At 38.2% G+C, this 16,612-nt stretch overlaps 1 protein-coding gene across 20 annotated transcripts in view; it reads right to left on the bottom strand.

Annotated features, from left to right (window-relative positions):
* The window catches only part of HERC1 (HECT and RLD domain containing E3 ubiquitin protein ligase family member 1), a 109,822-nt gene that overhangs the window by 22,027 nt on the left and 71,183 nt on the right, over positions 1-16,612 (bottom strand). For 9 of the 20 annotated variants that reach the window (XM_055717265.1, XM_055717266.1, XM_055717267.1 and 6 more), the window contains 15 exons: positions 15,224-15,999; positions 13,943-14,141; positions 12,886-13,046; positions 11,214-11,330; positions 10,814-11,045; positions 9,543-9,667; positions 9,003-9,223; positions 7,520-7,788; positions 6,963-7,015; positions 5,519-5,758; positions 4,725-4,899; positions 3,743-4,013; positions 2,703-2,916; positions 1,760-2,019; positions 492-619 (listed from right to left, as the gene is read on the bottom strand). In XM_055717265.1, coding sequence (XP_055573240.1) covers positions 492-619; positions 1,760-2,019; positions 2,703-2,916; positions 3,743-4,013; positions 4,725-4,899; positions 5,519-5,758; positions 6,963-7,015; positions 7,520-7,788; positions 9,003-9,223; positions 9,543-9,667; positions 10,814-11,045; positions 11,214-11,330; positions 12,886-13,046; positions 13,943-14,141; positions 15,224-15,999 — 3,441 coding nt within the window. The remainder of the gene's footprint in view (positions 1-491; positions 620-1,759; positions 2,020-2,702; positions 2,917-3,742; positions 4,014-4,724; positions 4,900-5,518; positions 5,759-6,962; positions 7,016-7,519; positions 7,789-9,002; positions 9,224-9,542; positions 9,668-10,813; positions 11,046-11,213; positions 11,331-12,885; positions 13,047-13,942; positions 14,142-15,223; positions 16,000-16,612) is intronic. The other 11 variants (XM_055717285.1, XM_055717276.1, XM_055717283.1 and 8 more) reach the window with 10 other exon arrangements.

Consider the following 16,612-nt stretch of genomic DNA (forward strand, 5'->3'; position numbering starts at 1 on the left):
TCTTTTTCTTTCGTCTTGTTTGGACACATCCAAATGATACAAAAGTACTTCCCAGACACTCTCGTGAAGAAGGATTATGCTCAGTTCCCGAATCCCAGAAGTCATTCTTTTTTCAAGCCTGATTCAAATGACCACACTCGCAATTATCATGTTGTACACTGGAACTGTCCACTGGGACCCACTGAAGGGATACTCACTTTTTTTTTATAGGACAGTCCCTTACACTTTTTATTTTACCCATTTCTCATTATAGTAATTAATTAAGAATATTTTAAAACAACTTTATACTGACTCTTATCAACTTGATATTGAAGTTGTTTTCAGTTTGAAGCTATTTAATTTACTTTGCATGCCATAAACACAGCAACAGTCCCAGAGGAAAAAAATGAGAGAACGTCAGTGCAGGAGATACTGCACAGTTGGCTCTTTTCATTACCTTGCACAATTACAGCTTAATTTAAGTATCTGACTATTATAAAGAATTAACTTACAGCTTGTTGAGCACACACGTCTGTTGCAATGAATACTGCTTCTTTGTAACGTTCCAAACTCTTATGGTGCCATCATTTCCACTAGTAGCCAAAAGTCCCTTTTTATTGCACCAAACACACGTCATGACCTACAAATACCAAAATAATCATGACAAAACTGGAATTTAAATCTAAAGCTTTGGTATGTTTGTTCATTAATATTAAGCAAACATTAAGTAATGGGACACACTGTAAACAATTAAACAAGACAAAGCCAACCGTATCCTGTGCTTCAAGAAAAGCAGCGTGGCTGGCAAGCTGAGGGAGGTGACTGTCCCCCTCTGCTCCTCTCTGGCAAGACCCCACCTGGCATGCTGCGTTCAGCTCCTGGGCCCCCGACATAAGGCCATGGACCTGTTAGGCTGAGTCCAGAGGAGGGGCCCGAAGATGGTCAGAGAGCTGGAGACCCCTCCTGTGGGGACCGGCTGAGAGAGTTGGGGTGGTTCAGCCCGGAGAGGAGAAGGCTCCGGGGAGACATTACAGTGGCCTTTCAGTACTTAAAGGGGGCTTCCAAGAAAGATGGGGACGGGCTTTTTAGAAGGGCCTGCAGCGACAGGACAAGGGGGAATGGTTTTAAACTCAGAGAGGGCAGATTTAGATCAGATATGAGGAAGAAATTCTTCCCCGTGAGGGCGGCGAGGCGCTGGCCCAGGCTGCCCAGAGCAGCTATGGGTGCCCCATCCCTGGCAGTGCCCAAGGCCAGACTGGATGGGGCTGGGGGCAGCCTGGGCTGGGGGGGGGATGTCCCTGCCCAGGGCGGGGGTTGGGACTAGATGGTCTTTAAGGCCCCTTCCCACCCAAACCATTCTATGATTTTTCTGCTTCTACAGTATTGTGCACCGTAATTAAGCATGCTCTGTCGGGGTGCTATACTTTGTTCAGACCCATGCTCCACAGGCCACTATTGCACAGAATAGGGGACAAAGACTTTAACTACTGTGACAGACCAATTAATGCAAATTAAAATCTAGTCTAAGAAAAGATTGAAGGTGATTATGCTGACTTCATGTACTGTAAGAACACTTTCATGTCCCCTCTAACTGAAGCTTCAAAGCTAAGCGTTTTTCTGCATTAGAGGTACCCTCCAGCAATAGCTCACTTCACCAAAAATTAACTTCTTGTGGGAAATCATTTTGGCCAGTATACTTGTAAAATAATATTTTACTTTTTCTGTATTCTACAAATGCAAGCATTAGAATTTGTGCAATTCTGGGAGAAATCATGCTTACCCTGTTCTGATGAGCCTCTAGTTTTATGAAGGAACATTTTCGTAAGTCTCCCCCCATATCAGCGAGGGTCTGAGGAACAGTTTGATTATCTCGATCGTGTGCTGCAAGAGTTCTCACCAGCTGCTGAGCAGCCCACTGCCTATGTTGTGAAGATAACCTTGAAGAGAGGCAGCAAGCTGCTAGTGCATTAGCCAGCTCCAGAGGGCCTACAGCAGAAGGATCATAGGAAGGATGGGCATACAAATGGGCAATTAAACCTGCTTAAACAAAACAGTGAGATGATGCCTAGATGAGTACCAAACAGAATTACACAAACAAACACAGAATTAGCCATAATTTCCAGAAAAAGAGAAAAAAAACCATAAGAATGCTGCGCTCATATTAACTGCTAGAAAAACTCTTCCGATACAAACAGAAAAACAACTCCCTTTAAAATTTCACCCCAAACCCTAAGAAGAGAATTATGAGCAGCCTTATTCCAACCATATGGAAAATGGCTGGTCAAAAACCAAGTACTTTCTGAACAGGAAAATGCTTCCTCTGACAGAGATAAACTGCTGTCACTGCTGTGTCCTCCCCTCCCTTTACCAAGGAACAGCCTGGTGCTGAGGCCGAGCAGCTCCTTCTGGCCCCTGAGCTCCCGCGGCCCAGCTCGCGACGGCCCAGCCAGGGGCTGGTGGCAGTAACCAGCTGTCACTCCCCTTACTTTCATCAGGTTGGAAAGTCTTGGCTACATGCCTTTGAAGACACATACATTCATTTTTTTTTTTTCCAAAGTGGAAAAGATGCCATTATGTAGCATGACCATATTTCTAAGTAAAATTTGTTTACTAAACTGTTTTGAGAGTATATTTACTTATACATTATTCTAGCAAGTCTCTCAAATACAAACGAGGAATTGAAGATTCAATAATTAACATTTTAAAACAAAGCTGTATCATACCTTTCTTTTCAATTTCTGCTTTATCATAGTTTGGCCTGAGTTTGGCCCCTTTGTCTGCCAACAATGCTACAAGCGCCTGAGTAACCACAAAATTTGGAGATGTAACAAGTTTGTTTTCTTCCGCAATTCCTCTTAAAAAACTCGGCAAAAATTTTCGCTGAATTGGATCATCAACTGTTGTCAAGTTTACACCAGTTGCTGCAGAAATCAAATTCTAAAAATAAATAATTAAGGACAATAAGTAACCAGACCAAACAGAAAAGTCAATTTTGGAAAATATTTTCAGTTCAACAAATCATGCAGTGTTTTCAGTATTTTCAAGGGTTTTTTTTGGAAATCCTCAGCTCCCAACCACTTTTATTTTCATGTACAATACGGAATTTATGTCTTCCGTCCTGGGGAAGACCTAGACTTAATGGAAACAACTATTCAGATCCAGAGATATTTTTTTTTTAAAGAAAAGCATCAAGTAACCAAGAATACCAGTAAGAACTATGGAGCTTATAGAAGACCTTTTTTATGCACCTGGTGGTACCATAAAAAGCAATAACCACAATAAAATCCATCATCCCACCAAACACTCCTATTTCTCCACAATTATATTTCAAACTCAGAAGAACAGAAGAGTTTAATTACTCTGATTGCTTAGAAGTTTCCTGATAAATATGAAATCCTGCTGCATGTCCACAGCTGTAATCATCTCTTTCTAAATATAATCTGTGCTCCACACAGAATTGACTCAATTGGAAAAGCCAAAACTTTAAGAGAACACTCTGTCAATACAAAAAGCACATCTATTTTTTCCACTTGAAGAGTACTCAGGGAAAAAAAAAAAAAAAGTAGTTGCTCGATTTTTTACCAACAATAAAACATACTCTTGTGCAAAGCCCTAAACAAGAACTCTAAGGAGATCCTCAAACTGAGGCCAGTCTGATCACAGCTCAGAAGAGCACAAATTACCAGTATGTTAAAAAAAGGATTGTTGCATCTCATGTGTAAGTCTTTTAATATAAATATTTATGTTGAAGTAACAGTCCTACCTGTGTACATAACTGTACCAGCAGCTTTGCAGCACTAGGAGTGTTTGATGCCAAACAGCCCACTGCTGTACTCAGATAGGCAAGGCAAGATATAGGCTTGCTTGTTTTGCTGTGTATTCCTCTAGATCGCTCTGTTGAACTTGACACAGTGGATGGACTTGTGGAGAGGCCTGCTCTCCCTGCTGCAGCGAGGCACATTAACCGAACCAAAGTTCTGATATCTGTTAATCCCAAGGATTCAAGACCAGCTGCCAGGCTACAACTGGAACCACTGCCAAAACCAAACATAAATAATCCTGGTTTTATGAGTACATTTTGAAAGAAAGGTAAGTTTGGATAAAACTATTACCAAAACATGAGTAAACACTGCCTGTTTGATTAGCTGGACATCGTTACTATGCAGGGGCAAGGGGAGGAAAGAAAATGAAGCTGTAGCCCCCTCCACTCCTTTTCTTTTAAGCTGAAGACAAAAACACATAATAGACTTGCCCTAGCAAAAATCCATGAGTTTACGTGGAATCACTCCAAACAAAGTTACATGGATAATTCATGTTTAGAGTTACGCTATGACAATATGCACATGTACATGCCAGACCTCTGTGACGTCTTCATAGTCACATAGGTATCTTGTACAAGGCCAGTTTCTAAATCCTCATATCCCATTAACCCCTGCACTTCACCTTCTTTCTTCCAATGCTTACATCTAATACTTCCCTTGCACAAAAACTCACTGACAAACATAGCATCTTTACTTTCTGAACGGCTGACACTGCTGGAATCCACTTTCCATATAAGATGTAGAAGTTTCAAGACCGGGCTCAAAAGAACAAAATCAACAGAACTTTTTCTCTTAATAGTATGATACGAGTATGTAAAATTAGAATTGCTTTCCCAAATAGCTTAAAACTGCATCCCTATCGAACATAACTTGGTAACTGGCTCCAAATGAAAATGTTCAAGTGTTGCCAAGGATGCCACAAACCTGACAGACAGAAGTGAGAGTGCTCTCATAACCATAGTTCTTGCAAGAAGGACTTGGGCGGCAGCAGTCACTCTTCTCAGAGCCATAACACGGTCATGTGGATTTACTAGGGCAGCTGCTTGTTCTCCTAAGGTTATCCTGCCAGAAGAACTTTTTTCTATAGAGCCGTGACAGCCTTAGAAATAATGATAATTTGCATTAGTATTTAAAGAAAAGCAAAATATTACCATATAGTAATAAGCCCAGAAGCAAATTTGGCCTAAGTTTGAACATTACTCATTCGTTCTTCAACATTTCACACATACAGAACTATAGTGATAATGACTGCAAGGAAAATACACTCCTGAAATACACTCCGTAATTTAATTATTATTTTCAGCCTGATGACCACAACTTGATGATACTCAAGTTAATATTAATTCCTCTGCTTCCCTCTTCCATTAGAGGGGCCTACAAACTTAAGTAATCATCTGGCATTTCAATAGGCTGGTCAGTAAATCCCAACTTAAATCCAGGAATCCATCTCCGAGTTCTGCACAACATGCTACTGGCATTCATTGTAGGACCACAGTCACAGGTTTTTTAGTAAATAAAAGCTTTATACCTTCCGCCAATAAAAGTGCCTCACACTCCTCTCTCTAACTCCCCTATAATAAAAGGACAATTTAGAACCTGTTGTCACTTGCTCGTGGTGGGAGGCAGGAAAGACTGTCAAAATGTTTCTGCACTGCCCCTACAAAACCACACCAAACGGGAGGTACTTGTTCTCTGAATGAAACCCAATTCAAATGTACCTATTTGCATCAATGTTTCTTCCATGCTGTTGGTGGCTGTCACCATTGCAACTGAAGCCCCCAGAGGGTCGCTGTCAGGGAACTGTACAGGTTCAGGCACAATACGCCGATCATTTAACCCAAGAGGTCCAGCCAGTAATTCAAACTCCTCTTCTCCTGTCAGCTTTTCATCTTCATCTACATCTAACATGTCCCAGTCTTCTGGAGTTGCAGAAATGTAATTAGACTTGGTTACAAAAGCTAAAATATCAAGTAATTCCAGTTAATAAAAAAAACCAATACAGGGTATAAAACGTGGATTAAACCATCTTCTGATGTTGACATAGACGCAACATAATGAATCAGAAAACCAAAATCCTGCTCTTGCCCCATCCATTAAACTTGATCTTAATTTCTACTGCAGAGAAGTTTCATGGAAGATTCTCTAAAGTATCAAACTAGCTGTTTTTTTTAAAAACACAGAAATGAGAGGTCATCACACCTAGCACAAGACAACTCCAAAACCTGTAACATAGTGAAAAGCATAGACGTATGGTTGTGCTTTAAAGCATGGTAATGGGTGCATATGCCAAAGGGCTGAAAGGTAAAGACAGATACTAGACATTTCTGATCTTCATATTTTATCAAAGAATATGCATGAGTTCTTAAGTTATAATAGTACACCCAGGCTTTTGCTTTTCCTTCCTGGGGGGGAAGGGCAGGGGGAAAGGAAAAAAAGAAACATCACTGTAATTGCAACTCAGTTAGGCATTTTATTCACTTCCCAACCACTTAGAGGACAACTTACATTTACTGATCCCTCCCACTCTATCTCACTCCCCATACAGTAGAACCTGAACAAGTTTTATTTACTGGAAGATGGACTGGCTGTTAAATTCTGGAGCACTCATTTAGTCTTAAGTAGACAAATGTGACAAATCATACGATTGCCATCACATAAGCTACAGAAAGGCCCAGAATCAAAGAATCATGTGGCAAAGGCTTTCCACAGTCACTAGAAATAGTTTAATGTGAAAGCCATCCTCAGGAGCCATTCTTAGATAGCACAAAGGCAGAACAAGTAAGAATAAGCCTAACGGCAGATTTTTAAGACTCTAACTTAAGGTAATTCTCCTACATTACTCTGAAGAAATGTATCGCAACATAAGGCTTTGTATGTGCAGTTCTGCATATAACATGCACCCACAATACCTTATCATCCAAAGTCAGGTATTCGCCATTTCAGCTACTTAGATGAAAGACACAGGAAAAAGTGCCACTGATTTTTTTTCCCATTTGAACTAAAAAAAATATTAAAATTCAACAACTAGTCTGAAGAAGATTTTAAAGTATACCTTCATGCACAGTTTCATAATGGGTTTATTTGCATGGAGGTACTTTACGGAAAAATAAAACATTGTACAAGTGCAAAATATTTAATATCTTCAGCAACTTACAAACATACCTTCATAAACACTGTCCTGTTTACCTATTAAATCAGGAGCCTGGCCTTTGTACCTGTATGAAAAAGCAACAAAGAAAATAACCAAATGGCTCCAATATTTTACATATATACATAATAATTTTAAACTTTACTATTAAGTTACTTTATTGTTAGGTCAATATAGATACGATTTCTGGAAATGGCTAGTAATAGAGAATTAAAAGGCCTTCTAAAGTGTCTGTGGAGGGAGGAAGCATTTTGCAGTACTAATGTAAGAAAGGTCCGTAAAAAATACTGGAATTGTCAGCTAGAATTGAGAAAGGAAGTTTTAAAAAGTCAACAAGATTTGGCAACATCCCCAAAAGTAATTCCTTGGATTTCATTTAAAAAATAGCAATATCAAGATAACCTTTTTCCTAAATATGACTTTGTTGAATACAGAGAATTATTTTAATCCTCAGTTGAAATAAAGACAATTTCTGCTAGGAATTTTGATTTCTTCAATCAAATTCTTAAAATGTTAATGCTAGTAAGCATTTTTAAGATGTTTCCTTTCTTTACGCAGAGTATTTCTGTACCTTTCAGAAGCTGATGTTTTAGATTTACTTTTCAGGGCTAGGTATTTCTCTCTGCAGATGCCGCACAACAAATAGTAAGGATTTCCACTTCCACATTCACCACCAAACCAGCCGTCTACGTAGGAGCCATTGCTTCGATAGCCCTGGCGATTTGCACTGCGACCACAGCCTGGGTGGTTTCTTTTCATGTGTTGATTGAAGCTGACAACGCTGGATTCACATAGTTCACAAACCACTACTTCTTCTCTGTCTTCGGATTCACAAACATGCTGCATAGTAAGATTTTCACGTTATTTTTACAGAATAAATATATTCATATTAGATACAAAATATGTCAGTATTCTTAAGTGGATGTTCCTGCCCATTTCTGTTACAAAGGGTGGTATCAGTGGTTACCTTGCACAAAAGCAAAGCAGAAATAGGCAATTTATGCCATAACGAAGAGCAGGTCATGTCAGAACAGGAAAAACATTTTGAAGTAAAGTTTCAGAGGATGAGATTTTCCTATTTCATTTCAGATCTGACTCAAAATTCCTGACTTATAACTTTTCACATATAACTCTGCTAGTTCACATTCCTTGTTATCTAAGTTAGCTGGTTCTCCTCAGAACTTGACTAAGACTAGACTCAACACAGGAAAAATAATCCTTTTTTTTTCAGGCCATCGGACTTCACATTTACTGAGCAACAATAACTATAATTTGTGTCAATAAATTCCAAGGTTTTGTCTGGATATAAAGTTCAATTTTTCCAGAATTACACTTCTGTCCTAAGTCAGTCATTTCATTGTGATGTTCCAGTGAAACAAGCTCTCTGAAAAGCTCAATATGCACACCGAAACGCGCTTCCATATTGGTCAGGTAACATCATAATTAGATGACACAAGCTTAGTCTTGTAAGTTGCTTGTCTAATTTGACATGGATAATACAAAAATTAACAAGCTGCTCTTAATATATTTCCTCTTCACCTCAAACATATTTTTAGTGGGCCACACAACAACTGAGTCAGGACTGTCACCATATCCTTCCCAGAGAATGAAATACATTACTGAATTAAGAAAAAATGATTTAAGTGCAAATTATGTTGCTACAGATCAGATATTATTGGTGGTGGTTTTATTTTAAACAGAATAAACATTTCCCACTCTGTGTGTTACCTCACACAGCTAAGCAACCTGGACCACCTACTTGATTTGTGAGTGATATCATCAAAACAACAACTATATTAGTTCTGTTCTCATCTTTCAGAGGAGGGAGGAAAATATCTATGTACATACGGAAGTGCAAAGCAAGAACCACAAGAAAGCACTATTTTTAATCTAAAAGTGAAGCTACAGAACACAAGAGGATTTTAAGCATTGCTCGTATTTAGTAAGGTATTTTCAAACAGGCTATAAGCATATATGCATGTTACTTTAGATTTTAAAATACAAAGATGCCAAAAGCAGTAAGTTAAAGCAGCCCCCGCTGCAGTCACACACACCCAGGTAGGCCAATCCAATACCTCTGGGATCCACATTCCCAGAATATCATTATCACTAGCCAGGTCTTGCCCAAACATAGCTTCCATTGCTTCATCATCAAGGTCAATTTCTAACTCCTCATCCAAGTTGAAGTCATAAAGCGCCCCTGGATCTTGCTGCAAAGATATCCCTTCTCTTCGACTCTGATTCCGGTGGGCCTGTACAGAGCGGTATAAGCCCGCTCAAGTGAAAAAGAAAGAAAAAAGAAAAAAGAAAAAAAGAAAAAAAGAAAAAAAAAAGAAAAAAAAAAGGAAAAAAGGAAAAATAAAGCAGTTTATTTTGCATGTAATAAAGATGACTGTACTTTCAACTTCCTTTTGCTTTGTTTTTAACTCTTCCACCAAACATAAATCTACTTATTACCACATAAAACACTTAAGTTAAATATGCACTGATACACATATGAAAAAGAGTTTTGTAACTTTTGTGGTAAATACCAGTCCCCCTCCTCTTCATTTACTTGATAAGCAGAGACCTTGGAAATCTTTCAGTATACTTACCAGCACGTGCTAGCAACGTTCGGGCAGCTAAATCAAATTTGTGTCTTCTCGTTACAGCAGACCGACTTCTAGAAGGAGGTCCGCTCGCAGAAGCTGCGTTATCCACATGATCCATATTATCAGGGCTGCAAGAATTTGTAATTTACATGCAAATCAAACTAAGGTTTAAACAGCCACATACAGTAAAGTAAGGAAAAATACTGAGATCATGTTTACTGGTATTTTTTTTCCTTTCTTTCACAAAAAGAAAAAAAGGGCATTTGGAATTTCAGAATTTTCAGTTCCACTGCAGCACATACTTACTGTCTTTTTGACTGTGAGATTTACCTCAAACTAATCAGATGCAGCAATGTCAACACCTATTTGATACTCATTTTATGCTGTCAGTGTTAACTACAGCTTGATTTGGGTTTCTTCTTTTTAAAATAAATAAAATCAACATTTCTGTTGTTGCTGCTTCAGCCATTCCCCCTTTTGCCCAAAATGTTTTCCAAAACATGAATTTAAAGTTACCTAGTAACACCTGTTACTTAGTTTATTTCTCCCAACCAAAATCTGTGAGTTCTCAGTGGATCTACACTTTACCTGAGGCAAAGTAACAGGAAACTTAAAAATGGTATCTCAGTATCAAGGAATCTCAACAAAAATGTTCTCAAAATACATCTTGTAATTGTCATCCTCCCTATCAAAAAAACAGCTGGTATGATTCCTAATAGGTGTCACTTAAAAATATAACCACTACTTTCAGGATTAAAAACAAAAGAAAAGAAAACCCACCACCTTTCCTCCTCGTTTAATAGATAGTTCAGATCTTAGGCTGTGAAGGTGACTGAGCATGCAAACTTCAATTCAGTGTCATCCTCTCTGGACAAACCAATAATTAATTTAAAAAAAAAATGCAGAAAAATAACTGTTCATGAAAACACTGAAGGAAAAAAAAAACATCCAAGTAATGAAATTTTGCTTTATTGCTAAAGTCTTTTAGGTAAAATGAAAAGCTATATGCTCTCATTTTTTTCATTCCTCCTTCCTTTTTTTTTTTTTTGAGGGAAGGGTGCTGAGTTACATTCTTCCCTGGTTCTGTGCACAAACAGCACTGGAAAACTAATGCACTGTGTACACTTAATTTAATTGCATCTTTGCTTTTACTCATGTTGTAACAAAATTCAAAAGTGGCATTACAATGTAATGTTCTGTCAGCAACAACGAAGTTGTGAGATTTTCAGTTTCAGAAACAGATTACAAGCAATCAGAAGGAAACCACATTTTACCTTTCACTAAACCCTTCCTCCATTTCAGTGGCATCAGCAGAAGGGATGTCACCTGGTGACTGACAATAACAACGATCAACAGATTTTCCACCACTTCCAGAGACTATTGTCCCATGTCGTGAATCTGCAGTCCCTTCTGACTGGGGTTCCTCATCATCTTCATTTCCAGGGTGCTCTATCATCCACATGGCCAGCACTGTAATATTCTGTGCATCTGCTTCTCCTCTGGCACCTGAAAACAGGAAAATTACACTTTAGAATTGTATCGTATCATCGATGGTGAAAAAATAACTCCCCCACAAATGGTTACAGAACTTAAAACCTAAGTATTCCATTGGAAAAAAGTGTTTCATGTTGATCAATATTTTCAGTTTAAACTGATATTATAGCAATAGATTACCTGTAGCTTCCATAGCTTTTGCAATTTGCCTGAGGGAGAATCCCATTTCTAACAATGGAACAGCAATGGCAGGAGGAGGAGGGGATGTTGAAAGTCGGCTGCTTGGATCAGACAAAGCTTAAAACAGAAAATGTTAAATGTTAACTGCATAAATCCTTCTTCAGTGTTATTTACAAGACCTTCAAATAAGGGAATAATTGCCTTTAACAACTTTCCCCTCTACTACTATCCACAAAGTAGGATGCTTTCTGTAATGAAACTAGACTGTTCACGCCCATTGGTAACATATATTCTGTAAGCCCCTGTTTAATTAAGCAGAATACAGATGATATTAGAAGAACTATTTCTTTACAGATATTTATAAGAAGTTGACTTCTATTTAAAACTGTACCAAATTATCTATTTGATTTATATTTAGGTAGACCAGATGAAATTAGCCCTGTCCGAATCATCAAGAATTCCATGTGTTAGGAAATTACATCAATACACATACCTCTTCAGGTAACTCAACCAAGCTGGTGACATACCTGAAAAATGTCTTTGCAGACAATGGCTATATTTCTGTGCAGTGTCTTTAAAGGGACTCTAAAGAGGTCACTTACTGACCAAAACTCAAAGTTTCCTTATCATTTGCCATAAAAGTGGGGTTTGATCAACGAAGGCATCAACAATGTACTAAAAAACACTGCTGTAAAGGCAGTATCGTGACTAAACACAAATCACTTCGTTTAAAAAACAAAACAAAACAACACAACAAAGAGAGAGTGAGATGCGAAACCCAGCAGACAAGTTGCTATGTAATAAATGAAGCAATCAAAAGACCCAACTAATACCATGGAGATAAGAGCAAGCATAAAAAGTTTTATCTCTCAGGAATTTTAAAGCAATGTCTTTGTTTCTCAGCACCAAGTATGAAATCTGGAAAACATACTTTTAACTCAGTCTCTTCCATTAATTTAATACAAAATGCCTATGTATGAACTTGTCTTTTTCTTTTTAGTATTATCTCCTCTGCATCACAATCCTCATTGGTGCTCTTTAGACTCAAGATTCTCATGTTTTCTCAGCCTCCTAGCTATTCCATTCTGCATGTATGCTGGAACAGAGCAAGTTTCTGTTTTGAGCACTACAGTGCAGGTGGTAATAAACCTATGAACAGAAGCCTCGCATTACTTTCACGCGATTCCAGACAGCAGCATGAGGAGCCCTTGAAGGTTGGACGGCCCCTTCTATCTCATTAAACAAGATTAATTGGAAGGAGCCGTACTGGTGTACGTGTCATAAAATACACCAATTCTTGGGTTTTGTGTGGTATGTGATCTAACAAAAGCTAGAAAATTAGTGCACTGAAGAGTGGCACACAACCAAGAAATAAGCCCAAAGCAGGTTAACATCCTGAAGTAATTACCAATCATACTGTGTTCTCATTTTATGTATGTAGTTTGTAATCCATTCCACAGCTTTTAAAAAGTAATTTGCTTGATAAAGTCTACAGCTAGGCAATCTACAGCTTTTTGTCCTAAGACAGTAATTTGAAAGTTTTCAATAAAGCTTTGCATACTAGGTTGCATTAAAAAGAAATCCTGTTGGTTTTCAATGTCTTAGGAAACTACACTGAACTGTGAATTTACTGATTTGTCCACATTTCTATCTGTATCAACTACAAGCTTACCTGTACGATTGGCAGGCCTCGCAGACTGGGAATCAGGAGAAGTCAAACTTTGTCTCCTTCCAACTTCATCTGAAGGAGATGTTGGTAAAGAAGATATTGGAGGCGTCTGAGCACGTCGTGCTGGAAGTACAGTTGTAGTAGGGTAACTGGAGAACATTTGCCTTTAAAAAAAAAGAACAATAAACATTTATATTAAAAAGAACTATGCTGAAAAAGGTCTGACAAGAAATCTGACGTATAAATTAGAGTGCACTTGGCAAGTCATACTGTACAACAGTTGAGTTTTCTGAGGGTAAGGTGCAATACATACACTGGGGTGAGCAGAAGAAACATCAGCTCAGCTCATTCCTACCACCTTTGCCTATAAAAGATGTAAACGCTCTTCCCGTTTCCTCACTGTGTTCAGAACTCAGCCCAACTAACAAATCAGGTGAATATTTTACTGTCCCTGTAGTAAGACATTGTTCTGGCTTTTGTCAAATTGCATCTGCAAAACCCCTAAGAACAGAGGTCAGATACATCAACAGAATTAACAAACTTAGAACAGGACTCCATTTGATGTAAAGCAGATTTCCTTCCGCATGACAAATAGCCTCTGCAGATTAACTAGCTTTATCTTCCTTCCATTTCAGTATGTGAGGGTAGGATCAAACAAGGTCTTAGCTTGCAGGATATGTTACCTACAAATTAAGATATACTCTGGTTTGAGATTCAACAACTATTCATTAAAAACACGAATTTCACAGATTTGTAATTTAAAATATATCAAATAAACACAAGAACTGAAGGAAGGTGTTTTCTCCTGTCTTGAAGAACTCAGACGTTACATATATATACAGTGTAGATTAAAAACTTCGCAGGTTTTTATTTCTAGTAACACATATCCTGCAAGGCAAAGTAACAAATTAAACTCTTATCTTCTGCAGAGGCAGTTCTTGACAACAAATGTTAACATTTTCAAAGGCTTACACAGCTAAAGACATATATTGTATATAAACCACACAACTAGTTCCTTACACCCACAAAATCATATATGCCGAGAATAAAGGTATTTTACCTAAGGAGACTGAGAGGCATAACACCAGGTGATTCTGAAGCTGGAACTGTTTCCGTATCAGTTACTGGAGTAGTGGCAGTGGTAGTATCCTCCAGAGAGCTGCTCATGAAAGACGTTGTGCTAGAAGCAGAAGGGCTGGTTGTAACTGGTGTTTGGGCTTGCTGAGACTGGTCACCTTCTTCTACTTGTTGATCTACTTCTGCAACAGAAAAAAGGACATGACAGGAACATTAATACAATTGCATAGAGCAAAACAGTAGCTGTGGCTAAACTTTCAAAGATAACTATAATTTTAAATTCCCCCCCAAAGAAAGGGATGCACAGAAATGGACACCATACAAATACTGCTGCCAGTAACTCATGGACGTACATGAGGAAATCAGCCTATCTGCTCCTGCTGCTGTCAACACAGGGTACTGAGGCACATACACAGTAAGTGGTGAAGTCTTTCCAGGTGGTGACAGAAGCCATTTACTTATGCTAGATCTTATGAGATTTAGATTTATGATTGTAACAGCTAAGACTATTCTCTTAGGCAAAGCTATTTCTAACTCAGCAGTGTAAGTAACATTTTAAAATGTTTTTGGTTGGTTTATAAGAAGTCCTTAAGACAGTAAAGAACCAGATAGCACATTAATAAGCTTTAACATTTTAGATTTTTTTTTCTTTCTTTAAACCCTTTCAAATCATTTCCCTGAAGATGCAGAGTGTAATACATATATTTTTAAGAAGAAAAAGAATGATACGTATTTTCTCGTCAGCTTCTGTTAGGGCAGTGCCAAATATCTCAGAAAAAAAACCTCAGAAAACAAAACCTCAAAACCAAAACCCCACAAATGATTTAGAGATTTTCACAGACAGGAACACAGGTTACTTACACCTGGAACATACACATGCTCAACATCACCTGTTACTATGACCATATACAATCATGTTTAACAACAATGAATGGTGAATATGATATTTACGTCACACATAAATCCTTCTGAAAAGTATCTACAGAACTGCTCATTTTTAAGAAGAAACTCTTATATTTCTGATTGGCTGATATGCTTTCATTTTTTATTAAAATAAGGGATTGGGGAAAAGGCAAAAATGTCAGTATTGTATCTACAAAACAGTAAAGCATCTTTGTAAAATTTCTCTGTTCAATTAAATTCTTCCAAAGTATAACCACTACAAAATTACAAGATTGTTATTTGTATTATCATTGTTAGTATTGATTTTAATGGAAATAATAACATAATTTAGCACTATACTTCCATAATTTTGAAATGGTACCTTGTTTAAGTCTTCCACCAAACTGATCCTCCAGCAGCCCGTGAACCACTAATTTGTAGATCATGGCTTGTGCTCGTTCCAGATCTGCCAGTCCCAGAGCTCTTTTAATTGGGGAACGCATGACTGCCCGTTTCACCATGTGTCGCATCAGGAACTGCAAGGCAGCACGCATTTCAACGTCTTCGTGAACAACTGGAGAACTAGCACAATCAGAGTTGTGACCATTTTCTGCCAGGACTTTTGGTATTAACAGTAGCTCAGCATATTTACTACAACTAAGAAGAACACTAAGTGATTTCATAGCGCCCAGATAAAGATAAGACAGCTGTACTGCTCTGATTTCTGACTGCACTATATCATGATTTCTTGGAGTATGTTCATGATTCTTTTTTCTTCCTTCAGCAGGTTGGTGTTGGGATTCCATACCGAGTGCTGACGGTTCTAAAGAAAAGGAAGCGATTTCATTTTCCGACTTAGAGCTTGTCGAGCTATGTCCTTTGTTATCATCAGCACTTTGTCCTAATCGTGTATCTGATCCAACATCACCTTCCGTTTTCTGGTCCACTTCCCCTTTATCTTCAGATTCATGTCTGTGTTTTTTCTCGTGTCTCTTGGTGCTTTGCTTTCCTGTATCTTCATGAATGCCAGTCAGATAGGTAAGGTCCAGTAACACAGTAGCTGTCAGCCCACGAAATCTTGCAACATCAAAAGGCAGTGGTTCGCAGGGCTCCAGATTATACAATGGAGTATCACTAGGCGACCAAAAAGTTGGGAAGCTTTAATAAAGATCAGAATGACACAGGAAAAAGCAAGTGAGGGAGAGACAGGAGGAAAGTACAGGAAATAATGTAGGCAAAGCAAGATGTAAAATATATTTAATAAAATGAACAAACCAATTCTAAAAATTAAATGCAAACAGAGGAAAATGAGGTTATGATCAGAAAATGGGGAGATATGGTATCAAAGTAAAGGCAACAAAGCGTGCACAGGTTTTCAACAACAAGCATTAAAACCCAGAAACATCACAGAAGCTATCAATTCTGTGCTGAGGTTTCTGCCGTATTGTTTAGGAATATGTAACAGACTTCTACTAAGAAAAACTACCTTAAGCCAAATTCTACCATCATACCCAAACTGAATTTGTGAACAGGTACAAAACCACAGAATGAAAACACTCCTGAACTTTTTTCACATTAAAGAAAAGCTTTCAATGCCCTCACATTCCTGTTCAACTACTCATCACAAGGAGCACATTACTGATAGCTTACGATAATTCTGTCTCTGGTTATGGCAGGACAGATTACCTGGAAAGGACAGTGACTTTTTAAAAACACAGGTCAGAAAACCCAACAGACACACATAATGTATGTCTGTCTATCTGTCCATCTA

The sequence above is a fragment of the Falco cherrug genome, chromosome 7, assembly GCF_023634085.1.
Source record: "Falco cherrug isolate bFalChe1 chromosome 7, bFalChe1.pri, whole genome shotgun sequence".
Taxonomy (NCBI): Eukaryota; Metazoa; Chordata; class Aves; order Falconiformes; family Falconidae; genus Falco; species Falco cherrug.